The sequence below is a fragment of the Ciconia boyciana genome, chromosome 7, assembly GCF_034638445.1.
Source record: "Ciconia boyciana chromosome 7, ASM3463844v1, whole genome shotgun sequence".
Taxonomy (NCBI): domain Eukaryota; kingdom Metazoa; phylum Chordata; class Aves; order Ciconiiformes; family Ciconiidae; genus Ciconia; species Ciconia boyciana.
In genome coordinates, this window is record NC_132940.1 from 28,379,791 (window position 1) to 28,407,079 (window position 27,289).

Here is a 27,289-nt window from a genome sequence, read left to right on the forward strand (position 1 = left end):
AAGGGAAAAAAGGAGAGTTTATGATCTTTGGAAGGAGGGGCAGGCCACTCAGGAGGACTACAAGGATGTTGTGAGGTTATGCAGGAAGAAAATTAGAAGGGCCAAAGCCCAACTAGAACTTAATCTGGCTACTGCTGTAAAAGACAATAAAAAATGTTTCTATAAATACATTAACAACAAAAGGAGGGCTAAGGAGAATCTCCATCCTTTATTGGATACAGGGGGAAACATAGTGACAAAGGATGAGGAAAAGGCTGAGGTACTTAATGCCTTCTTTGCCTCAGTCCTTAATAGTAAGACCAGTTGTTCTCCAGGTACCCAGTTCCCAGAGCTGGAAGACAGGGATGGGGAGCAGAATGAAGCCCCCATAATCCAAGGGCAAATGGTTAGCAACCTGCTACACCACTTAGACACACACAAGTCTATGGAGCCAGATGAGATCCACCCAAGGGTACTGAGGGAGCTGGCAGAAGTGCTCACCAAGCTACTTTCCATCATTTATCATCAGTCCTGGCTTAACCAGGGAGGTCCCAGTTGACTGGAAGTTACCAAATGTGATGCCCATCTACAAGAAGGGCCAGAAGGAGGATCTGGGGAACTACAGGCCTGCCAGCCTGACCTCAGTGCCAGGGAAGGTTATGGCACAGATCATCTTGAGTGCCATCACACGGCACGTACAGGACAACCAGGTGATCAGGCCCAGTCAGCATGGGTGCATGAAAGGCAGGTCCTGCTTGACTAACCTGATCTCCTTCTATGACAAGGTGACCCACCTAGTGGATGAGGGAAAGGCTGTGGATGTTGTCTACCTAGACTTCAGTAAAGCCTTTGACACCATTTCCCACAGCATTCTCCTGGAGAAACTGGCTGCTCGTGGCTTGGATGGGCATACTCTTTGCTGAGTAAAAAACTGGCTGGATGGCTGGGCCCAAAGAGTTGTGGTGAACGGAGTTAAATCCAGTCACAAGTGGTGTTCCCCAGGGCTCAGTATTGGGGCTGGTTCTGTATTAATATCTTTATCAATGATCTTGATGAAGGGATCAAGTGCACCCTCAGTAAGTTTGCAGATGACGCCAAGTTGGGTGGGAGTGTTGACCTGCTTGAGGGGAGGAAGGCTCTGCAGAGGGACCTGGACAGGCTGGATCGATGGGCCAAGGCCAATTGTATGAGGTTTGACAAGGCTAAGTACCAGGTCCTGCACTTGGGCCACAACCACCCCATGCAGTGCTACAGGCTTGGGAACAGTGGCTGGAAAGCTGCCCAGCGGAAAAGGACCTGGGGGTGTTGGTTGACAGCCAGCTGAATATGAGCCAGCGGTGTGCCCAGGTGGCCAAGAAGGCCAATAGCATCCTGGCTTGTACCAGGAGCAGTGTGGCCAGCAGGACTAGGGAAGCGATGGTCCCCCTGTACGCAGCACTGGTGAGGCTGCACCTTGAATACTGTGTTCAGTTTTGGGCCCCTCGCTACAAGACAGACGTCGAGGTGCTGGAGCACATCAAAGCTGGTGAAGAGTCTGGAGCACAAGTCTGATGAGGAGCGGCTGAAGGAACTGGGGTTGTTTAGCCTGGAGAAAAGGAGGCTGAGGGGAGACCTTATTGCTCTCTACAACTACCTGAAAGGAGGCTGTAGAGAGGTGGGTGTTGGTCTCTTCTCCCAAGTAACAAGCGATAGGACAAGAGGAAATGGCCTCAAGTTGCACCAGGGGAGATTTAGATCTGATATTAGGAAAAATTTCTTCACCGAAAGGGTTGTCAAGCATTGGAACAGGCTGCCCATGGAAGTGGTTGGGTCACCATCCCTGGAGGTATTTAAAAGGTGTGTAGATATGGTGCTTACGTACATGGTGTAGTGGTGGACTTGGCAGTGCTAGGTTAACAGTTGGATTCAATGATCTTAAAGGTCTTTTCCAACCTAAATGATTCTGTGATTCTATAGTATTTAACAGCATATATATTGTTATATATAAGAGGAGTCAGAGCATATCTTGCTTTGGAAATCATGCATTGGAAATTTTATTTTTAGAATTCATGGTCTGAGTTATCCTGCAACAGTCACATCTGTTTTGCCATAAAATCAACCAAAGCTGATGACGCTAAGAGACCTGCCTAGTCCAGTATCCCATCACTGACAGTGATCGACAGAATATAAGACAAAAGCAAATATGTGGAGATACTTCCTCAGAATATTCCCCCAGCCTGCAACGATTTGTACTCCTGCAACTTTCTAAGCTTGTAATTCATATCTGTGTATTTAATAGTCTTTGATGGATTTCTTCTTCCAAGAATGTATCCAACAGATTTCAAATCCATGTACACTGCTTATATGCACAGTGCCCTGTGGGAAGAAGTTCCATACTTTGCGTGAAGCAGCAGCTCCTTGTGCCTGCCTCTATCCTAACTAGTTCCTTACACTTACAGTGGAAGAGAGAGTGATCAGCTCTCCACACACTTTTTCGAAAAACATGCCAGACCCTTTTGAACTCTTGGGCAAATACCTCTTGATCTGACAACCTGCCACTTTTCATTTTGTCAGCTGATCTATAATCCTGTCTACCAACACTTCAATCTAAAAAAACCCAAAAACCAAGCAAAAAACCCCCTCTCCTGAATTGACACAGAATAGTGATACAGTGTTTTTGTTACTGCTCTATCTGCTCCAACTCTTTCTTTCACTTTTTCTCCATCCAGGGGTTTCATAGATTCTCTGCTATCCTTCTTTCCTCTTGATGCCTGAAAAAAATTACTAGTTTTTATGCCTGCATCTTCATCATATCTTCTCCTTGTGCCAGCATGTTAATATTCAGATTCACCTTCTACATTTACATTAACAGCTCCTTTATTTATGCCCCACCACCCCCTCCAGGTGCTTCCCAGTGTCTCCCCATCCCTATGTCAGCGAATACCACGTACACTTCCTTCATATCACCTGCTTTCCTCCGCAGCCAGCCTCCCACAGCCAGTCTGTTCTTCCACCAAATCTTGTGCTTAGTCCCTTTTCTCACTTCACAGGTTTCAAATCCTTCTTATTCCTTCCCCCATCAGACATTTCAAAGACTACTAACTCAGTGAAAGATGACAAGCTCTGGCCTCTCCCACCCTCCTTTCCCTGTGAATACCCATCTTTATTTTTCTCACTATAACCATTACTGATGCTTTCAGCCTGCTGCCTCTGTCCCCTCTGGGGGCTGCCATGATTTCCTCCTCTTCCCTTCTCTCCTCTGCAACCCCTATCCTTTGATGCTTTCCCTTCCAAAAGAACACTTATTTTGTTTCAGCATGCTGCCTCTCTGGGACAGATGTCTACTTTGTATTTGAAAGAGCACCTGGCATGCTGTGGGCATAAACAGACAAGTAACTGTAGATCTGACATCAAGATCGCAGCAAGCTTGACACAAAGCAGCAACAGGGAGGCTGCCCTAGGATGGGCCGTAGCAAGACAGATGAAAAATACAGGATCTTAAAAGTTGCTAATGATCAAGAATGCCACCCAAAGCCTTACCTTCTCACACCAGGCAGCCTTTCGGCAAGTTACAAGCTCATGCAGTTGGTCACGGAGAGTCATTAGATCTCTGGATAACTTGTCAATTTGCCCAGTCAGACTGTCAGCCCAGGGGCAGCACGAGGTCACCTTTGGCAGCCCGCTTTTCTCCACATGAGCATCCTGGGACTCACACATATTTCCCTCTTCAGCCATGTTATCTAACACAGTTTCCTAAAGGGAAAACAACAAAAGTTACTTTTCAGCAGGAGCTAAAATGCCCCCCCCACCCCCTGCCCCGTCTTCCTGGTAATTCACTGCTAGGAATTCACTGCTGCCATCTCAGTATACGGTTGCTCCACAATTTCAGAGTTATTTTAAGAGATAACCTCCTCAGTTCACTGTAACATATTTCTAAGTTAACAGAAAACTTATGTTGCTAACCTAGCTTATTTTAGAAAGCACTGCATACTGTGAGATACTCTCCACTGCACTAAAGCATAAAGTAACAGCCATGGGACAGAGATCACCAGTACTGCAGAAGCTCTAAATATGCCCCTTCCCCTCAAACTCTAAGGCTGGATGCACTTCTACAGCTTTTTGTAACAAAGTGATGACCAGGATGGAGATACATGCTCACACTGTTCAGGAGAGCCCCATCTGCTATGTGGCACAGTAACTTGTAACACCCACAGGATCACCTGTGCCCATGTAAGACTCTACAAGCTGAGGAACCCCAAGAGATCGCTGCTCCAGGCTGGTCAGGAGCTCTGTCAGCTCTGCTTGACCATGACCACCTAGCTGGTTCTATAATGAATTCTGCAACTGCCTTCAGAGATAGCAACCGTTATTTGAAATACTCAAAAAAATACCAAATAACTTCAGAGTCCTTGAAATGCATGTACCGATACACCATGGTGCACAGATTATATAGAAAAACACAATTTTCAAGCCAGGGTAGCAGAGCATAACTAAAGGACCCAGGCTTCCTCACTCAAAGAGTATTAAATATTTATTTCCATATCGTTATCAATAAGACATTAAATAGGAGAGGTCATAATCTCTTTTAAGGACATAATTTGCATTCAAAATTATCTTTAGAATTGGAGAAGTAATTTGAAAACAGTGAGAGGGAAATTCAGCAGTTGAGCAGCATGGTCTACACATGGGCAAGGAAAAACCAAATGCCTAATTACTGGCTCAGCAGCAGCACTGCTGGAAGAGATGTCAGAAAAACCAAAGTCACCAATGTCATACTGTTAAAGTCAAGTACCATTTTAGAAAGTATAAACACAAGTCTCCGTGATAGAAGGGCGCTGACTGTAACACTGATGTACAGGTGAGGCACCTGAAGTTAAACACAGACAAATGGGAAGTAAAGTCTCATATGAGAGCAGCAGCAACCACCATCAGAAGTTTGCAGGAATGGCCGACAAGAAGACATTAAGAAAACCAATTTTGTTTAGCCTAGCAATGGGGACTGGGAAGGCAGTGACATGCTAACAGCCTTCACTTATATAAAAGATTGCTATAAAGAGGATGGAAGTATTCCCTCTCCCCCCCCCTTCTCTGCAGGTAGGTTCAAAACTCTGGCTTAATTCACAGCAAGAGATTTTTAGGCTCATACAAGAGAAAACATTGTAAGATAGCTACGAATAGCAAAAGACACGCTACAAAACCTCCTTTCTCAGTGAGCATCAGCAGTGAAAATTGGCACAAAGCAGTGCTGAGGCCAGCAGCTCATGCTGACCAAGGCCCAGCTCATGACCATGCAGACACATTCTGGGCACTGACAGGCTAACAAACTGCACGGAAATAAAACAAAGTTTTTCTAGTTTTGTTGGGGTTTTGTTTTGTCGGTTTTGGCGGGTTTGTTTTGATTTTTTTTTAAATTTGAAATTCATTAAGTGACAGAATTTTGAAGTAACATTACTGCAGGCACTCCAGTTGCTGTAGTTATGTCATGCTCTGTCATGCTCCTGCCCACAACCATCAGGAAGACCTGGCAGTAGCTATGCAAGAATCATCCCATCCATCAGATCAGCAATGTGAAACACAGGTTAAGTGGAAAGAGAAAACTACAGTGCCCTCAAAGCACATCTCATTCCCATACATCCTACAGCATCCAGGAACAACCACCATCATCAGCAAAACGAAAGAAAAAGGCAAATTCGCCATCCAGCCTGTTGAACAACTTAAAAAGATGTGCCAGTCACGTTTTTGCAAGTATTTATTTAGGACTTAACTCCAGGAAGCACACACACACTAACACTCACAATACTCCCTACACTGTTCAACGTGTCAGAGGCAAAGGTTTTGGTGGATACACTGAAATGCAGTAACACTCGCAGTTATATTTTGCCTGTTTGGAGCCAGGCTTATGCTAGTGTTGATGCTTTCCAAACAACCATAAGATGGTAGACTTGTAAAGCAAAAACCATTATATAACTAATGGCAATGTGAATGGCTCTGCATTGGAAGTACTCTTCAAGACAGGTGAGGTAATCTTACACTGCTGTGCCTTGCTTTTAGTGTAGAACAAGGCATATGGGCAATTAACAGTCAGCTCACTGATTCTCAAAATTTTGTAAACTCATATAGCTAATGTGGTGCTCTAAAGAGTTATTTTCAGCAACTGTGAATGGGCAAAAGTTGTAGAGAGAAGTGAGATGGATAGTACCATTTACACTCACTTGAGAAATAGTAAGATGCACAGAGAAAGGCTTATTGATTTTCTTATGATCATTCAACACAGTTCAAGGGGAAATCAGCAATTTCAACATGTTATTTAGCTGGGAAAAATGAAGTTGTTTTCAATATCAGCTGCTTGCAAATTTAGTTGTTCTCAAGTCTGCAATAAAGCTTAGAGGCCCTCTTCTGAAAAGCCATTTAATTTTAACAAAATGTACAATTTCTATGTTTAAAAAACATTAAAGAGATGAAGATCAGACATTTTCATTTGTGTTAACTGTATGAAATTCTGCCACTCTGCCCCGCAATTCCTCGGCTTAGCTGGGTGAGTCTTACTCAAGAAAACAGAGGGATGAAGGAGAACTAAGAAAACACTCCTTACTTTACCAAAGGCATTTTTCCCTTCTTCTCAAGTGCTGTTGAACAGTTGGTTTGCAGCATTTATTTTTGTGGGAAGGGGCCTTTGGAAGTGGTCAGCTATTTGTTAGAGTCAAGAAAGCTGCACCCTTTGAAATTAGTTTGATTCATTACCATCCACTGCCAATAAACTGGTTCCAGTTGCTTCCACTCCAGAAAGGCTTCTAGTTGCCTGGTTTCAGACTCCAGAAGCTGTAACAGCTGGAGGAAAGGAGACAAAGGAAAGAAAATCAGGTAACATTGGTCACTTGTGAACTAAATGAAATGTGTCTTTGGTCTAAATTACAAAGAGAGTGTCAGTGGTACACGTGACAACACTGGGTTATTTTCCAAGAACATTGTAAAATCAGCTGCAGAAACATGATCTGAAACTTTTCCCAGCATCACTGATTTATTCCTCACCCCAAATGTACAAACACCATCAGCTTTTCTATACACAAATGTGACTTTCCATATGCTTTGATGGATCAAAGAGCCATAATTCTGATATATTAAGGCCTAGATGCATGACTATCTTCAAATCTTCTACACGTAATGACTACCAAAATAAGCTATGTTTCTCCATGAGTATTTTTTTTCATCTATCCATTCACTCACGTTTATCAAGGCTGTAAGGTCTAAACACCTTCTTCTCTTCCAGGCCATGTACAGCCTTCTGTTAGCTAAAACTTACACAGTTGGTCTTTGACTGGGTCTCCTCATATTCAAGTAATGACCCCAACTGTGATATACAGGTACCTCCACTAGTCCAACATACCTCCTTCCCATGCTGCTCCCGCACCTGGAGAAAACTCAGAACTCCAGTATCTCCATTCCTCTCTGCCTCCTCCTGCAAAACCTTTCATCCCTTATTCAGATCACTCAAACTGAGATGATCTCTGATGCTCCAAAACAGCATGGAAGAACTCCCTCTAAAAATGTAATGTATTTTATAAATTGTCTGATCTGCTGCATGAGGAATCCCTCCCCTTACCTGGAGAAAACTCAGAACTCCAGTATCTCCATTCCTTTCTGCCTCCTCCTGCAAAACCTTTCATCCCTTATTCAGATCACTCAAACTGAGATGATCTCTGATGCTCCAAAACAGCATGGAAGAACTCCCTCTAAAAATGTCATGTATTTTATAAATTGTCTGGTCTGCTGCATGAGGAATCCCTCCCTTTACCTGAGAGCACTTGAAGGACAGAGGTTACGTTCTAACTATACAAATTACAAATTCTTCATAAATATATACATAACACACATGTATACACACACGTACGCAGAGAAAGAGACATTTCAAGACTAAATATTTATATACCAGTAAAACAAAAGTTCTTGGAAAGAATGATAGATTAACAAATTAGGTATAAATCAGAGCTTACCAGCTTTAACAATTTCAGTACTGTCCATATATTTGAAATTAACAATTTTAACACCAATCTGACACCAAAGGCAACTTTAAGATGACACACAAAGAGTATATGGTCTCGAAGAGAACGATAAAGAACAGATCAGTACCCGTTAAACCCACCTGATATAGACAACTATCTTCTGCTAGCTTTGTTGGATTTAGTTACTTACTACATAACATGTAATTTAAGTAACTGCAAAGCATGAGTTGACTTTGCAATTTTATTCTGCAGATATAACTTGAAGATAAAGAAATCAAAGAAAGGAATGCAGTTTGCAAGAGTAACTGCTGGAAATTATGAGCAGTTTGCTCTAAAACCCTGCTGGATCCAAAATACAATTATTACACATTTGTTCGCACAACTGACAGTTGGCATTATGCTTAATGACTCTGCTAGTTTCAAGCTCAGCTGGTATATGAAAGGTGGAAGAAGGGGTTTCTGTCTCCTTTTTTCTTTTCTCCTTTTTTTCATAGGTATATCTACAGCACAAATGGCTTACATTATGGGATCTGATGCTGGCAATAAAACCCAGCCAAAAAGTTGATTAAATATTCAGGCAACGGCTAAGTTACTTGATTTTAAAGTAGCTTTATAATGTGGTCAGGAGCTGCGTGTGATTGCAGTATGAACATGTCTTGTGACAGCTAAAGAGGGCTGAAGGTTGGAATGGGAAGCTTTTCATTTCAAGCCTTAAAAAAAAAAATCTTAGTAAAAACATAGTCATCATCTTTAGTTTTAGTCTCCTCTAGGAGCTCCGGAACGTTAAAAAAGCCATATGCCACTTGCTTTCACACCATAACTGAAAGAATATGGTTCTGAAACGTCACCAAATCTGTAAATGATCTGTTGTAGTTAACTGACCTTAACAACAATCAAAGCTTTCTGAGCAGTCTCCTCTTATCTGAAACCTTTCAGGATCTTTTGCATTTTGGGGATTTTTTTGTTACCTTTTTTTTTTTTTTAAACTGCTCCATTAGTCATGCAGAACTTGAACAGCTTATTTGAAAGCATTCATCTGACTCACCTACTTATGGCATCCTTACCTTTCACTAAGGTATTACCACCCTTGGAAATATCAGGCCAGCAACTGTGTGCTAGATTATTTCGGCCATAAATCAGTAATGGGATGACTACACCGCTCATCCTAGGAGGACAGTTTTCAACCTAGCTGGAATGCGCCGTGACAGCGTTAGGCAGCCTGCAATAGCCAACATTTGAGTTTCTGCCCCAAGGGACTGAAGGCACTCTTCCTGGATACCAATATCCTCTGGCATCCTTTATATGGGCCTTGCAAGACTCTGATGTTATTGCAGCACAGAGAATAAAGCAGAACACAATAAAAACTAATGTACTACAAATATCCTTGAGATACCTTAGCAAAAACCATAAAAACAAACGTTCAAGGCAGGGATGGGACAACAGATGTCTGCATGCCATGAATTTGGTCACAAGGACAGACTCCGCATGACTCAGGGGTAACAGGCTTTCACTCAGACACCTGCACTTAGCAAATGAACAGCTATCTATATCAGCCAGCTTCTTTCCCCCAACCTCATCCTTTACTCAAGCTTCTCATGAGCATTTATTGTTCTTTAACTAAAGTACGCATTTTGTGACTTTGAGGTCAATGGCGTACATTTTCTTAGGTCACTCATCACAGTCACGCTACAGCTGGTATTTCAGCTGTATTTGCAATTGCGGAAACCAAAGCCCAAATTGTACCTCTGCATTTTCCCCAAATACAGCACCTTTTCTTATTCATTTAGTACCAACAACAGTTCACACAGAGATGCCTTTATACGCAATGAGCAGTTCCACTTCTGCTGCTACATAAACCTCTCAAAACGTAAGACAAATTCACAAGCTGCGACTAAAGCTGCCTCCTCATTTTCATTGACCTAAGGACCCAGATGTTGTCATGCCTCCTAATGAAATCTAAAGACTAACATCTGCAGAAGAGCATTAATTTTGTCTGATGAACAAAGTGAAGCAGCAAGTCAAAAAAGTGCCTCACGTAGATATCTAAGTGATGCTTAGGGATAACGTATGAAAATTGTCTTTCCCTCCATACAAAATTAAGACAACGAAATCTATTTCCTTCATTCTTCTGGAGGAAGTTATTGCTCTAAAATACTTACACTGAGAGAAAAAGTAATGACAAATTCAAATTGCTAATCTCTGTGGAGAAGTAATTCCATAATGAATGCTGAGAGCAAACACTTTGCAGTAACAACTTCTCTAAAGCACTGTAAAGAAACCATCACCAGTGCAAAAGACTTGCAAGCAACAGCTTTGCTATAGAGGCTAAGTTGTGCTTAACTGAGCTGTGTCAGAGCAGGCTGCCAGGAAACCTCAGAGTGATGCAGAAGAATGCAAACTCTGTAAAGAACAAGCCTCGCTTCCTCTGATATGCAGCTGTGATCTCCAAAGCCAAACATCCTGCATGCAACACGGCTCATGGAACTCAGGAAACTTTGGGAACTTCAGCTGCAAAAGTCCTAGGTGACAACATCATCTAGGTGGTGGTTTTGGATACTCAACAAGAGGCCAAAGTTGAGTCCTCTTTGGTATCCACAAATCTAACTTGCACCAAAATCATTATTTAAACATATTTGGAATTACTTTTTCTGTTGAGATATTAATCTTTTTCGTATTATTTACTAGCATATTGCTAAATTTATTAATGCCTGCAGACCGTTACAGAAATCAATATTTAATAATTTGCAGCATAATGCATCCTTTTTATAGGCTCAGTTCCAGAGAGCTCCGTGCAACAAGTATTTAATCTCTGATGCCTACAGATCATAATTCAACTACCATATCACTGGCAAAAGTATTTTTCATCAAAAATTGCTCTGCCTAAATATTGAGAAAATCATCCTATTGTTAGACAGACAAAAAACGGTCTTTCAGCAATAAATTATGTTTCTTGGCTCAGAAACAAAATACTGCTGATTCATCACCTATTCACGTATGACTGTAGATAGAAAACTTGCATTGGACTCCAGATCACTGCAAACCTCACTCCAAATGCCAGCATCTCTGAAGTACGACTCAAGGCTTGAGACAGGGTTGGACAGGGTTGGCTTAGTATGAAAGCTTATATGGGGAAACTATCAAGAGCCTACTTCATACTTTTATTTATTTAACGGGAAATGGCTTTATTCAACTTGAATTTTGGTAATCTGAATACTAGTTCTGAATATCTAACAACTGCAGGAGAGAAGATAAGTGGAGAAGTTCCTTCCAAAAAAAAACCCAAAAAGAAAGGGGTAAACACTCATGAAAAAGTTACACAGTTTACATTACCAGAAGTAAACCATAACTGGGATTAAGGCTTTAGAGACCTAACCAAGCACCAGATGAAATAAACAAATTACAACACAGCTTCATCTCTGCTACCAATACAAAACTCCCTTACCAAAAAAACCCAAGCAAACTTTGACAAATGAGAGCCTCTTGGCAGGCAGGCTGTTAGGTGGATGACATTTGGTTTAAAATGGCACATACTGCCCAAATGGCACTTTAGCAGGACTAAGTTTTGAGACCCCTTCACCAAAAAAACAGAGAAAATCTTGGTATCATAAACATCTCGGGCTGGGACAAAAAACCCAACACTGTAGGTGGACACACTCAGTGCTCCAAGATTCAGTTCCACATTGTGATTTCTTCAGAAGCAAAGCTGGTTTAAGACATTCCCATATATCCCTTGAAGGCTGAAGCAAAAATAAATAGGCCTGAAAACTAGAAAGTCATGCTGGAGTAGTATGAAGTACAAGCAGCTGAAGAGCAAAAACCAACAGACCAATAAGCAGCCTCTAGCCACAAGGCAAACAAAGATCTACTCAAGTAATTTCTCTGCCTGTGAAATATTGCTAAGGGTTGAGACAGAGCAGGAGAAACACTGGATCACAAGGTAGAAAGGCCCTTGGGTGACAAGCGGATGAGAACTTCTCCCACTGCCAGCTACGAACCCCATAAGGACCTTGTCTGAAACACTATCAGGGATGGGGAAAGGCCCTCTGTGGCTCCAGAAGCAAGTATTTCTGTGTCTGATGAGCATCATCTCTTTTGGAATTGTAATGGGGGTTTTTTTGTGGTGCAGACTGTAAGGAAAAACAGGACTTGGATCTTTTGCAGAAGATAAAATACATAAAATACAAAACACAGCAGCTTTAGGTGGAGGAGTGTAATTCCAGATGCTTGGATGTGTGCAAAACCTCCAACAGCTAAAACAAAATATGTGACTTTTCCACTCGCCAACACCAGTTTTATACCACTGCAGCTCAAACTTCAATTGAGCTCAGTTTTACATTGCTGAGAGCAGGGAATCAAACCACTAGTTAAAAACTTAAGTGACAAAGATCATCATTATAAAACATAATTGCTATTTGTGGAGGGATTTAGAAAACAGCTGTTTAAAATGAAACTGAAAGAAAATGGAATTTAAAGCAAACAAAATGAGGCATTTGGCACATAAAAACTGTACGACAGCTTTCACATTGATAGGTAATGAACTGGGATGTACTCACAGCAACATTCATTTGCAGAGGAACAGGTCAATGAATGGACCACTTTGCATTTTTCCCTGTGAAAATGGCACATACTAAAACAGGGAAAAAGGATCAGGAAAAAGACAACCAAAGTGTGAGTTTTATACTTTAACAGCCAAGATCAAGATGTATGAGAATGGAAAAGGTACACATTTTCTTCCCCAAAGGTACCGCTGATTTTGGGTGCCTCACTTGACATACCTGAAGAGCCAAATTTTCAGGCAGTACTAAGTACCTTTAGCTGAATATATGCTCAGTTAAAGCACATCCAGTAGGTACCAAAAAATCACAATTTACTTTAGAGAAATCTCAGCCAGAGGATTTCAAAGGAAAGCACCAAATTGTATCACAGTACTGCCTGACAGCTGTTCATATTGTACTGCCAACCAGAACCCCCATGTAGCTGATGTCAACAAAAGACCATTATTCATCTGTTTGTATTCAGACTGTTTCTGTACACAGAACAAAGCATTATCCATACTCAGGTTTTTCTTTTTTTCCACATGTACTTGCCCATTTTCCTGTATTTTTAACAGACCACAAAAACGCACATAGAAATCAACAGGAACAAGCAATTTCTAATTTGCTTTTTAAACTAATCTGAATTCAGAATTGATGCTACACTTCTGGTTTCTGTACCAATATCCTGGTTTCTGTACGTTTCCACACTGGATGTTAATACACCATGAAGAAGAGCTCCTCATAGGAGGAGCATTTCCTTTCCTTTGTGTGTGCGTGTGTTATGACTACTAACTTCAGCAGGGGAACTAACCCTTTAGGTTTTACTCTCCCCCCTTTATTATGCCATCCATCCTTGCCACCAGCTTATTATATCCACCTACTGTGTCCTTCCTTCCTTGACATCCTTATCATGCATTTGGCAATGAATAGACAAAAACACTATCCTCATACAAAGCCAAAGAAATGCCCTTTTTTTTTTTTTAAATCAGCCTGTGTTGCAAACACCTACTAAGCCAAGGGGTTGGCTTTTTTTATTCCCTTGAGCTTTAGTATTTTCTCTTCAAAATAAAGGGCTATGTAGCACAAGTTGTGCACAACTGATGTCTTAATCTCCTATGGGGGCTTTTCTGTATGGGTTCATCTATTCTCTGAGTACACCACACGCTGCCAGTCCCAAAGGCTACGTAAGGCTCTCAAGCCTCCTCTTCCTGCCCTGTCTGCTCCCTGCAAGAACAGGGGCTCAGAGGCACAAGTGCAGTGCCTTCCTGGCACAGACCTTCCCACAGGTGCCTGCCAGCTCCCTGCCACCTTCTTTGCCTACTGGCCTGTAAGGACCAGGTAGTCCTTAACCTAGGACTGGATGAGCAGTGACATCCAGGGCTTCCCCAGTTCTGCTTCAAGGGACAGCTGGTCACGGATGGAGCTGCATGGCTTCACCCGCACTCCCGGGGCACCATCAGATGTACACCATGACTAGAACTGGCTTGTACAGCATCCACAGCAACAGAAACACAACCTCTAAGCATTTAAAAAAAAAAAATCTAAATGTTAAATAAAATCTAGCTCTCACCCAAAGACAGAAAAAGAAACACAAAGAAGAACAGCTTCCACCATGGGAGACCCAGCAGCACACAGAATTATCACAGATGTTCATGTTAGTTAAACAATGAATTTAAAAAGTTAATCTATACGCGGATTAGTCTAAGCTTGCCAACTTGATATGAATACAGGTTCTTCCAGCCTACCTCTTCTTTGACAAACCATCATAGCCTATCATGCATGCAGGCATTTTCATACATTTAAAAAATATGCATTATGGACTAGAGAAACTACTACTTTAAAGTCTGCTACAGTCTCCCTTATGTCAATTCATTTCTCTTGCTAGTCTCTTAACACAGTCCTTTAAACTAAGCGACAAACATATTTAAAAAGAATCACAAATACAAAACCACTTGCAAAGCATGAGTAACAGCTGATTTTATAACTCTATTTCCTCAGCTATTTAAAAAACCAAAAATACCTGCCAGTAGAGCTGAGTTAACATTATGGGCCAATTGCACACAAAGTTTAATTTTACAAGGCTATAAAAAAGCTCTACCAGTCTTGTCCCAATCTGAGCTGCATTCTCACCTCTAAACAACAGATTTCAGTTCAGTTCAGCTTTCCAGCAACAGTTCAGTTGTGACCAAAACCATTGCAATATATTAATTAACCGTAGTTTGCTTCTTTAACTAGCAAGAGGCTGGAGAATGCAGTGGTCCTGTTGTGCTTGAACTTTCCAGATGGGTTAAGTGTCTTTTTGATGCAGCAGTGGATGCAGGACAACAGAGGTCCCAGCAAGGGATCACAAGACCATCATAGCTCTGTGGTTTCAGGATCAGCCTTCATCAATAGCCATATTTTGGCACAAGAGAAGAGTGACAAGTCTGAAGTTCCTTTTCTGTTAGAAGCTGATAACTGGTTTCTCTTTTGGATGAAAACAACAACAGTCATGACTCCACAGGCGTATTACAAAGATGCTCTGCACTCTCCAGTGGCTACTGTTAGCTTCAAGGCACGATTCAAGAGATGGGTTATGAGTTTTAAAGCTCCTCACCTTAACATTTTTTTTCCTGAGATTTAATTTGTTCCTTCAGGGCCCAATATCCCTGTTAAGATCCACTAGGCTGGACTCCATCACCAAAGAATGGCAGCAAGTAAGCAACTCTCACTCTGAAGTCTCCTACCGAGGAAGGTTAAGAGGCAGCATGACCAGGATATATCAATATGAATGTGGAGAGAAGACATACCTCTCACACCACACATGCCCCTGCATACCAACCTCAGCTGACACAGCTGATAAATGAGAATTTCATCATTCAGCTTACAGACACCAGATATGATGCTGGTACTCTTTTCTGTAGTGCTGCATGGGACCACAGAGCCTGCCTGGCCTCCCTGTGCTGGCCCAAAGCATCTCCTGAGCTGGGGCAGCTTGCTCCCACCACTGGGTTTGTTAGCACTTCCACCAAAAAAAATTATCCAATGCCAACTGATGACAAAGCACCTCAGCCTTGTCTCTCCATGTTACTAATTCCAACAGCATTGTCTCAGGTAGAATTATATTATAGTATGTCACTGTCATAGTCACTGTCACAGCATTCAAATTATGTTAAGTATGGCATAAAACAAGCAAAAGCACAAAAGTAGCAGTGAAACTCAGTATCATCCTATCAGTTTTTCTGTCACTGGCAATCACAACCAAGTGTTTGTATCAGTCAAGCCACATAGTGCAGTTCCTACTTCAGTGCAGTACATATCTACTGTGTTTCGGAGATACCTTCCTCTCTTACGGTGTAGGAGACTAAGATATTGCTGCTACATAGTCCAACAATTTATGGAGTCCGTGATGAACCACTGCATCATTTTTCAAGGACCAAGAACTCCACATGCTTGGTCAATAAAATGTACTAAGTAATAACTCATCCCAAAAAAATGGTGATGGCAACTCCAGAACTGCAGCTCTATTAACTCCTTTTTTTTTTGTATGGATAAGTTTAGCTGAAGGCAATATTAGTGACAAATTGCAGCCTGGGGAAATTTTCAGATCAAGGTAATAATGCCATGAGGCAGAATGATTTGCTCTAGTGTTGCTATATAATGCTGCCAGTTCTTCCAATGGGACACTAATTGCAGCCAGAGGCCACCTTGCTTAAAAAATATCTAAAGAAATATTTTAGCACTAAAACTGTCTCCAGTAATAAAAAAAATAAAGCATCCTTCCCAAGAAGGGGCACTGGGAAAGTGAAATCAGGTACAGAGTTCAACAACTAAATGATTCATGGCTGGGTGACAAGCTAGTGCTTGTCAGCTGAAGAAGCTGGTCTCATGCTAACACCGTCAGCTGCTGAGCAGAACCATGTAGGTGGGAAGGGACCTCTGGAGGTCTCTAATCCAATCTCCTTCTGAAAGCAAGGTGCTCAGAGCTCTGTCCAGCAAGTCCTGAACATCAACAACGGAGATGTCATCCCTTCTTCAGGATCTGGTACCAGAGTTTGACCACCCTCATGGCAATTTTTTCCCCTTATACCTGGCCAGAATTTCTCATGTTCCAACTTGTGTCTGTTGCCCCTTCTCCTGTCCCAGTGCACCTATGAGAAGAGCCTGGTCCATGCTCCAGCCCCAGCCACCTCAGTGGCCTTACTGGACTTGCTCCTGTATGCCACTGTCCTTGTGCTGGGGAACCCAAACCGGACACCTAGCACCCAGTCTCAGGAGCGCTGGGCAGAGGGACAGGATCCCTCCCTTCGCCCTGCCAGCTGCACTCCTGCTAACACAGCCCGGGATGCAGTCAGTCTTTGCTGCCTGGGCACACTACTGGCTCCTGGGCAACTTCTTGTCCACCTGGACCCCCAGGGGTTGGTCTTTTCTGCAAAGCTGCTTATTAAGCAGTCAGCTCCCAGCCTGTACAATTGCAAGGGGTTATTCCACCCCCGATGCAGGCCTTTGCACTAGCCTTTACTGAGCTTCCTGAGACTCCTCTCAGCTCATTTCTCCAGCCCGTCTCAGTCCCCCCTGAACAGCAGCACTGCCCTCCAGTGTATTCACTGGTATGCCCAATTTGGTATTGTCTGCACACTTGCTGGTGGTGTGCTCCATCCCATCGTTCAAGCCATGAATAAGATGTTAAACAGTACTGGCCCAAAAGCTGATCCTAGAAGGATGCCACTAACAACCAAACACCAATTTGAGTTCAGTGGCCCAAACAATTTTCCACTCACATTATCACTCACTTATCCACCCTATCTCTAACCAACTTGGCTATAAGGATATAAGGATTTTTCCTTTAGTGATACAGAAACACAGGGACATTCTCTGTCCCTATCTGCCTTTCTCAAAGCTCTTTAATTACATGTGTCTGCCTCTTTCTGGGATGGGATACTCCACGCTGCTTTGAAAGGGAACCACCAGCAGGATCTGCGGGGACTGTGGAGGTGGAAAGTGACTGTCCCAGAGCAGGCAGAACTGAACCAGCTGGTAACAGCAGGCATCAGCTGAGCAGAAAACTATCTGATGCCACAGACAGTTGCAGGGAAGGAAAAACAGAGGAGATGTTTTGATCATACTCATTCTTTCCTATTTAGAGCAGTTTAGCTCCTGCAGAGGCTTCTTTTTTTCTTTCTACAGCATGAGGAAGAGTCACTCCACATGTTTCTAGCCTCTCCAACCTCCCCAGGGTTAACTGTCCCACAGGTACCCATTCATCCTTTCTCCTGTCACCAACCCCAAACTTCCACCCTGACCTCCAGCTGCTTCCTGGCTCTGGATAGTCCTTGTCCATCTTCCAGACAGGATCTGGAAGCCAAGCACCACTGCTTCTGGAGGGGAGTGAAACCTCCAGCAGCAGCACAAGAGGGATGACCAGGGAAGTTAGGAGAAGAATTCCTCACCCAGAACAACTGGTCCGCTGTCTTTCCCAACAGGAGACCACACAAAGCATCCAAAGGCAAGTAATTTATATTTAACTTTTTTTCAAAGCCATCCCTTCTAAAATTGACTTGAATCTGCCTTAGAAATATCAATATACATTATCTTGCACAATTTGATTGCTCTTGCTTCTACAGTACCCAGCTGGCCAGAGCCTTTCACTTTAAGAAGGATCAGGAACCCAGCTATGAGTAGACACTGTCTAAAAGCAGCTTTGAAGCCATTTGACCTCTGTAATTCTTCCTGATTTTACATGGATGACAAGGGTTGCATCTGCTCTGCCTCATTTTTGCAAATGAATACCTGATCTACCGTTTCCAACAGGTTTTAATAACTACTATAGCAAACCATGTTTTATGTGATAAATGTCAGCAAATGAACTGAAAACCAATTGCCTACGGTATTTCAGAAGGAAAATGACATAGCAGCCTACCCCCTCCTTCTGTAGAGTGAATCATTAAAAAAAGGCAGGAATAAAATTCTTTGTTCCTGCCACGCAGCACGGGGTGGGCAGCACATGCTGTCACTGACAGTTTCTTTGCTTTCTTAGTGCTTATTCTTTCCTTGTGATGAAATGTGAGAAGGAAAAATGATATTTGAATCACCAAGAGTTTTTTTATTTCATTTTTAAATTGTTTTCTCAGTAGCCACTCTCCTACTCTACAGGAAATACAAAACAACAACCAAATCTCCCCATTTGTAAGACATTATCCGCTGCTGCTAAAGTAATTGTAAGGAGGGGTTCCCATGTACACAGCCAGAAGAAACAAAATACAATGGCTTCTTCCAATTTCAATAACCTTCAATGTACCAAGCTTCAAACCAACAGAGCCTTCTCCCAGAAAAACACCAGTAAGTAGTAAGTATTCTGGATTTTAAAGGTGATATAGGCAGTCCCGCTAAGAGGAACAAAACTCTTTAATGTATTGTGCTGAACATCCTCACGCACAAGGAAAACATGGGTTTCCCAGTACAGCTCATCCTCCCTGTAGGCTCTGAAATTCTACCCATCCCAGTGTAGCAGATTTCACTGTGCACAGCACCATGGTAGGCACTCTGCTCCTGACATTACACCACCAAAAGACCAAACTAGAGATATCTAGAGGGAAAAAATAAATCTTTCAACCAACATAACCCATGGGGGTTTAAAGCCAGTTCTTGCTCCATCGTTCAGCTTACCAATATCAGGGCACCAAGGGGAAAGCAGTAGTCTAGGGCAGGGCAGGAGTCTTGGACAGGGTCAGAAAGCCAGCTCAGACCAGCGAAGTATCACTGCCGCACTCCTGACCCTGCTCATCATACAGCAGCACAGAGGCTATATTTCGTTTGAGCCTGCAGGTGACCTTCCTATTAAATCCATCCTTACAGCCTCCACTCTTTCTTATTTGAACAACCACCATCAAAAAAAAAAAATAGAGTACTCTGGATCATTCAGCTCCCTTGAGCTTTCTTGTGTGAGCCTCCAGGCCTCCTGCATTTAGGTGCTGGAGCCCCATATATAATTCAGTATGTTATCAGATCTGCTCTCCTCTGCAATATTAATATGTCAGCTCTCATGTTAGTTCTCACCAATCTGACTACCATGCATGTAAAATGTCTAAAGTAACTGTGGCTGGAACAACAAGACAAAACGTTAAGTAATTTAACGGAGAAAAAAAAAGCATTGGCTTTGACTGGCACTGTTGTTCGGAGCACATGGCAGTAAATATGTTTTACACTTTTAATGCACAATCCAGCAAGATAACTGCTAAGGGTGGAAACTGAAGCATTCAAAGTTAAAAAGTGCCAGAATTCAGGCTGCCTAAACGACACTAATTTGACCATCCCATGTGTATAAGGTCTAGAATTACGTGACCAAAATATTTCCCTTCATAATCTGTCTCACCAAGGGCACAGAATGGCTGGTGCTCACTCCACAAGCTATTCCTTTTCCTTTTAAATTGCATATTATTCTGCCTATTCTTCAGAGGGAAGCCATGGACTTATTTGCCATACATCATTCAAATCCCATTCTGGAGACAGAATTTTTATCTTCCACATAAACAAGTTATCTTTCCTAATGACCCATGTGAGATGAGATGATAGTATTATTGTCATTTTACAAATGGGAAATGAAAGCAAAGAGATGAAAGTAAAATGCTTCCATTTCTTTTGGATGCCTTAACTGAGACTTCTGAGACGCGATTTTTCAGAGAATTTAAAAATTACTATAAAGCACTTAATGAATACATCTACCCAGCACAACTCAACAACTTGCAGAGATGCTTTAGGTAGTTTTCATTGAGTTAGTTCCTGAGCCAACATAGCCATGGCACACTGCCTTGGCTGATCAGCTCTAGTGGAAGAAACCAGGCAGCTGGCCCAGGTTGCATTAATGCACACCACTCTACTGACTCTAGGATCTGGCCTCGTACTTCAGCAGAGCAGTGTGCTGCAAGGACCTACTACACCATCTGGGGTTAAATCTGACGTTTCTAGATGATGCTGCCTGCACTGCTGAAACTCGAGGGGCTCCAAGGAGAGGTCCCACCAAGTTCAGCAGCAGCTAGGAATATTCAACATTTCCAGAAATCAGATCTCTGAGCATCGAATTGGGCACACAAAAAATGTGACCATCCCATCGGCAGCCCACCATGGAAAGTCTAGTTTAAGTAACTAGCCACAGGGAACTCAAGAACCCAAAGGCAGAGAAGTATTGAAGCTCTCCAGGACAAAGCTCCACTGCTTCGGCTATTAAGGCTTCCTTCCTCCTCCAACAATTCTCCCACTCTTATTGCTACTTCTTCACCTTCATCAACCACTTTCTTCACCACAGCTCTGACTCAGAAACAAGGCACTGAATGATACCATAGTTCTAGGATAAAATATCCTAATAAACATACTTAAAGTAATACTACTAATGGTACACTGCATCATCTTACTTCAATTTAGACTATTAATTTATTTGGTTTTTTAAAAAGATACTTTTGAAAATTCCTCCTGCAGCAGCAGAGATACCCATTTCTTATCTGCAGGATCAGACTCTTGGGTCAACAGATTAACTAGTCTCTTCCAGCTCCTGATTTCACTGAATGCAAGGCAGAGCAAAGAGGCTCTTCACTGTCCATCCTACCCCTTTCCTCTGCCTGTCCAGAGCCCTACTTTGGCTCCCTAGCCTGCAGCTCCTAACACAGTCAGTCCATGTTCCCTGTATTCTTCAATTAACAATGTTAGAATGGTTTAGTAAAAGCAAGTTAAAGACAGGAAGAGAGGAAAACCTGAATACTTTAAAAGGGCAAAGCATTTGCTATTTTTATTCAAAGTGCTGTGGCAAGCATAATTATGCAAATTCAAAAAACTTGTCATAATTGACCTTTTCAAAACATGTGTGTCCATGGGTCTAACATACAATTCTTTGCTGAACCCTGAAATTTATTAAAGGTCAGCAGGTTCTAGAACTTCTTCTCATTTCATCATTAAAGAACTTATTTAAGATGCACCCAGCAGCAATCATCAATGAAAACCAAACTTGCTTAAATAGGTAAAAATTTTGATGCATTGGGTTAGAAAAACCTGTACCTTTAAAGAGTTCTGTAAACAGAAAAGAAAAACAGTTGTTCTTGCTACAGAATCTATCAGCTTACTTGTTCTGAAAATTCAACAATGCCAGAACCCAAATATTCTGGTCACCTGAAGCCTTGTAAGCAGATTTAGTAAATGGTCAGGAGTCACTACTGATTCAAACTAAGTTTATTCTGGCAGTGCGTAGAGTAAGTCTAAAATCTCATTGTGTTTAGATCCGTTGGGGCTTGGCTGTCTCTTCTACCCCATTGCTCCAAGAACTGTGTCACAGACCTTTGTATTCCTTTGGGGAAGATTGTTCTCCACCTTTCCGATCTCATTCACAGCAACACGGTCTCTCCCCACCTTGAAAATTGGCTTGTGCTACAATCTTTCTATGAAGAGCTCACACCTGGCATAACACCTAGTAAAATGAATCTCCATGAAGATTTCTGTGGAGTCAAGACTGGCCAAGGAGGGATTTCAGACAGAACATGCACAGGGGGGAAAAAAAAAAACAAACCACCACACCCCAAACCAAAAAAACCCCAGATTTTCGCAAATACTCACAAGCCCCATGCAATTACTCTTGAACTTTATGCTGTATTATTTTTTATGTAGGGTCCACTTGAGAAATTTCAAGTATTTTTTCCCTTCAAGAAACTGAAACACAATGACAAATAGGCAAAGCTGTCCTTAATTAGAACAGTAGTTACAACATGAAATACTGATCCTGTTCCATGATAGAAATGACAGAACTGTGGCTTTTACCAAGGGAATGAAGCAATGAACATTAAAAAAGCTGAGGGCCAGATCAAACAGAATTAGTTGCCAGAGCATCGCAGAAGATAATCAATCTACGACAATTTATACCAATGAAGGCAGCTTGTCCTTGAAGCTCAAGGTAATTTTTTCAGAAAACAACAAATCTTTTTTCTGGAATTTGCATGCAGTACAAGCCTTCGCTTCCGAATTAATCTTCTACACAGCAGCATCACGGACTATAGCATGAATGTGATTTTTTTCCATTGGTACCTACACTCTGAGAAATGTGTTGGTTCAACTGCTTCTTGTACAACAGATGGAAGGACTTCATAAAGCATTAGATGGTCCCCTAGCAGGCTCTTTGAAATTCAAAGAAGGCTACATATCCCTTCATCCCTGCCATACAAGACCAATAAGAGGGTTGATTACAGAAATACTACATACTAGCACAGGTCTGTGTCAAATCAGTAATGTGACACAGTGTTAAGCTTAGCAGCAGGGTTTTAACTGTTTATTTTCATTTAGCGCTTGCCTGCAGTGTCTGTCACCACCAGGAACATTCCATGAAGTCCCAAACAACCAGCACAAGGACACCAAATACAGCCCGGCACACAGCAGCTGGAATTATCTTGCCATAGTTATTCTATTTTCATCCAAGACGGTCAGCAACTTAGGGTCCATTTCTGGAGATAATGCAATACCATAGCAATTGTTCAGTAACCAGCTGAATAACTTGTATTAGATAACAGACTTCACTTTTGCTGCTCTGCCTTCATATACATTCCAGGAGGTAGTGCTGTCACTCGGATGGAAATGGACCAAAAACTCTCACATGGTGCATTTTTGTGCATGGTCTCACATTTGTGCACTGAATATACTGGTTGATCTTACCGTTTAACATGCCTATGCAGATAAAATACTTCAGCAGATGAGGAGGACTTTATGCAAGAAGTGCACAAGCCCACATGTGCATGCACATGACACAAACTGAAAACTCAAATTTCGTACGAAGTAACTAGTAAATGCATGCTCAACATTTTTGAAAATTCAAAGCCTATCAGTTCCTAATGCTCCCAATCTGAATGTACTTGTTCTGAAAAAGAACAGAAGCTTTTTAGTACTTTGCATGAATTCAAACCATGGCTATTACTCGCAGAGAATAAACCTGTTGTGTCACCCATCTGGGACACATGTTTTAAATGGAAACTGCCATGAGATTTAGGGTCCACAATCAACTTAGCTGACAACTTGATCCTTTACCCCTTGAATGTCCCAGTAAGAAGTTATGGAGTCCCATCTGACTGAAGGAAGCAATACACATACTGTGCATTGGCTTCCTTCCCCGATACATGAACAGTCCAGAAAGCAGATCAATGCTATGCCCGTACCATCCTATCCCATCCCACCCAATCCCTGCTGCTTGGAGAGCTAAAGCTCAACTGAATTATTTTATGGGCATGGAATTGACCATACATTATGTATGCAAAGTCAGACAGACTATTTGTTTGCTCCTATTTACTTGCTACCAAGGACCTTAGTTCCTTAAGCCAAATAAATTCCCTTTAAAACGGTTAATGATCAAGTATAAATATTTTTCATAAAATTCTGAAACAAAATTATTAGCTATTCATACCTAAGTTCTATTAATTTCTTTGCATGTTCACCTGGCAGACAGCTACATTATTTATTTGCTGTCACACTCAGTAAATTGATCTACTGGCATTTAAAGGTGTCATCTTTATTCATTACAATTTCAGTGATAACTCCAGCACTGCCAGCATTGTACCAATGACCTGAGTTCTGACTACAACTTTTAATCTCTGCTAATCACAAAACCTGCAAGATTGAATTCCACATATAAAGCATTATAAGAAGAGACAGAAGAAACTGAAGACTAGGCTGCTTTGCTTCAGAGTTAATTGAGCTCTATATGGTAACAATTTGATGAGAAAGTTAATTTAATGACTCTGAAGTGCAACATACATTTTTTGAGCTCAAGGTAAAACATCAGAACTGGTGACACTGCAATGCAGAACTAAGGTAAATGGGCTTCATAGACAAGAATGGGATTCTATTATGCTCACAATGATTAAAAACTACCCAATCGGTCCCATATGACAACCACTGTCTTCACAGTCACAAGAGGAACGTGACTGCCTCCTCACAGATAAACGACACTGCCCTGGAGAGTCTGGGGCAGATGTTGCCCACCCTCAGCCACATCCTCTGCATACTCTCCCCAGTACACTTTCAAACTATTTTACCTGCAGTGCCAGAGACCGGAACTCTATTTCTGCCCTAAAATACTTCAGGCTGGCAAATAACAGCAGCCCCCCAGTCACACTGGGGAACCGTTTAAAAACAAGCAGTACCAATACAGCTTGGAAAACGTACCAAAACACAAGACATTCAAGATGCACTAGACTATGTTCTAGCATACTCTAAGTGGTTTTAAAGAGGTTTTAAAGAAAAGACACAATGAACATCCAAGCTCCCTAGAAATGCACAGGCTGTTGCACACCGCCGCCCTGTCATTGTCCCTGATTTGCACACTCCAGCACGGCCTCACAGGCAAACAGGTCCGTAACCATCACCACTGACTGAGGCGCTTCTGCTGAGAAAATGACCACCAGCAAAGTTCTCATGCAACACTCTGTAAGCCAGAGAGTGTTCAAAAAGTCACGACAGCATCCTGGGAAAGAAAGGACATGCACGTAGAGGTCAAGAGCTAACATGAGCATGCACATGTACTTCAACTAGCAATTGAACACCAGCTGAAATAACGTCACCTCCCATTGACTGACACCCTTGGGCAGCACAGAAACTAAACACAGCAGTGACCTGTGACTCACAGCCACACACATATATAACCACAGCCAAGCCAAACCGCAGGAAAAGTTGGAATTTTGATCATGCCTCACTAGAGAAAAATATAATTAAAACTCTTACGCTTGGAAAACTTCCAGCTCTATGAATCTGACAAAGAAATTTATGATAATAAAAGAATAATAATGTCCAGTAAAATCCCTGTACATAAAAGCTCACTAAAAGAGTTTTATAGTCAGAAATCCAAGGGAATAACATTTTAAATGAGTTAATGTGCAACTTCTATAGAAAAGGAGTAGCATGACTTTTCCATTTCATAAACTGAAGTTTAACTTCACAGCTATGTGTATCCTATCGCACTTTTCCTGTCAGACTAAACATCTCTTGTTTTATTACAGGTCAGAGCAACTTATATCTTGGGATATTTTTTATGAAAATGAACTCTGGGCTTCAATAAAACCAGCCCAATGTCCCTTCTGTGATAGCTAATTTTTGACACTTCAATCCACTTTGCATTTCTATCCTTTGAAGGATGCCTAACATGAGAAGGAATTCATAACACCATGCACCAACAGGAGTGCATTACAGTAAGACATATTGACATGCTTGCTCTTTTTATTGATCCATGCAGCAGGTTGTTATTTGAGGTAACATTAACAGAAATGTCACATTACTTAGAGAAAAAATTATTTCACAGTTTTTGGAAAAAAACATTTGGCAGAGTGCTGCCATCTGCACCAATATTTGAAAACGAAGCTATTCACATATGCATAATTTACTTAATCTTATCAAGATATTTGAAAATTAGAGGCTTTTTGTTACATTTTCCTAAGAAGCATCACTTTGCATATTGAATGTTATATCCATCTGGAAAACTGACACTTGAAACAGCCTTGTGTTCTCAAGTCCATACCACCTTGTTATATCGGGCTCTTCATACATACTGGGTATATGACTTCTGGAAGCTGCTTTTGGGAAATAAGGGTAAGGGGAGACAAAAACTACAGAGATTGCTCAAATGATGACAATAAGAATTTTAAGTCTCTTGAAAATATGTGTACTGAAGTGTTGTGACAATTTCCTGCAATTTTTCTTTCTTATTTTAGAATCGGGCATAAGAGAGCAGCTTAGAGGAACCCCTTTTCTTGAATAGGTTCAAGAGCTTCAAGAGGTTAACAATTTCACAGCTGATTATGCTGACAAACAATTCCAGTTTTGGACCAGTCCAAGCAGTAAGTGACATAAGAAAGAATTTCCAACACACATGCACTGGAGCTGGAGCCTGTTTGGGATTGCACCTGTTAGAGACCAGAAACTGGAGATGGAGACTGTGGCCACCCATAGTTTATTTGAATAAAACATCTTCTGGCACCCTGCCTCTGCCCCTCGCAGCAGTCACCCTTGTTTTGAAGGGGTGTCCCTCGTATAATTTATTTGCTGTTTAAGCCTGGGAAAGGCGGAATGAAACCTCCACCGATTTTAACTAAGCAACATTTAACTAAGCCCACTTAACCTTCTTGACTATAGCACTTTACCTAACCACAACGTTAAAAATACAAAAAGATTCTTTCCATTTTACCCTCACAGCCTCCACTGAATGGCACACCTGAAGCAGACATCCAGGAAAGGGAGCAGCATGCAATAAAGAAAACCCCTGGAATGATCAACAGCACAGTAAAAACCAAATAAGCTTTATTAGAGCATTGTTACATTTTAGTGTAACAGATCAGTGACATATTCAGGGTAAGGCTTTGGAAAAAGGTAGTTGCAAAGTCCTTCTACACAGCCTAGAAGTTTCTAGTACCAGCCCACCAGACCCTTCTGGACATTTGCTAAGCTCTGGAAGACTCTAAAGTAGAGGCATCGGAGGACTGTGCTGCTGTGTATTCTAAGCTGCTGAGCAAACCGTAGGAAGGGGACTGTGAAGCAGAAATGAAAAAGAAATCTCAAACTGACTTAGCAACTTGCTCTAGAAAAACAATAATTTTCCAGGAAAATGTTCTAAACAGCTGAACCTTATCAAGAGGCTGGATGTGAACCATTCATCCGAGGAATGCTCAGTAATGAAAGATTAACATGCACTTTACTTTAGGGGGTTTGAACATAAGACTATCCCCTACCTTCAAATCTACTTTTCTGGATTTCTTTGTGTGCAGTATTTACAATACCCACTTCTGTTCTTAAGGTAGCAGCAGAAAG

The 27,289-nt window shown here is 41.8% G+C and overlaps 1 protein-coding gene across 9 annotated transcripts in view; it reads right to left on the bottom strand.

Annotated features, from left to right (window-relative positions):
- The window catches only part of TEDC1 (tubulin epsilon and delta complex 1), a 78,814-nt gene that overhangs the window by 20,311 nt on the left and 31,214 nt on the right, over window positions 1-27,289 (bottom strand). For 7 of the 9 annotated variants that reach the window (XM_072867709.1, XM_072867704.1, XM_072867703.1 and 4 more), the window contains 2 exons: window positions 6,700-6,786; window positions 3,499-3,711 (listed from right to left, as the gene is read on the bottom strand). In XM_072867709.1, the coding sequence (XP_072723810.1) occupies window positions 3,499-3,711; window positions 6,700-6,786 (300 nt within the window). The remainder of the gene's footprint in view (window positions 1-3,498; window positions 3,712-6,699; window positions 6,787-27,289) is intronic. The other 2 variants (XM_072867711.1, XM_072867707.1) reach the window with 1 other exon arrangement.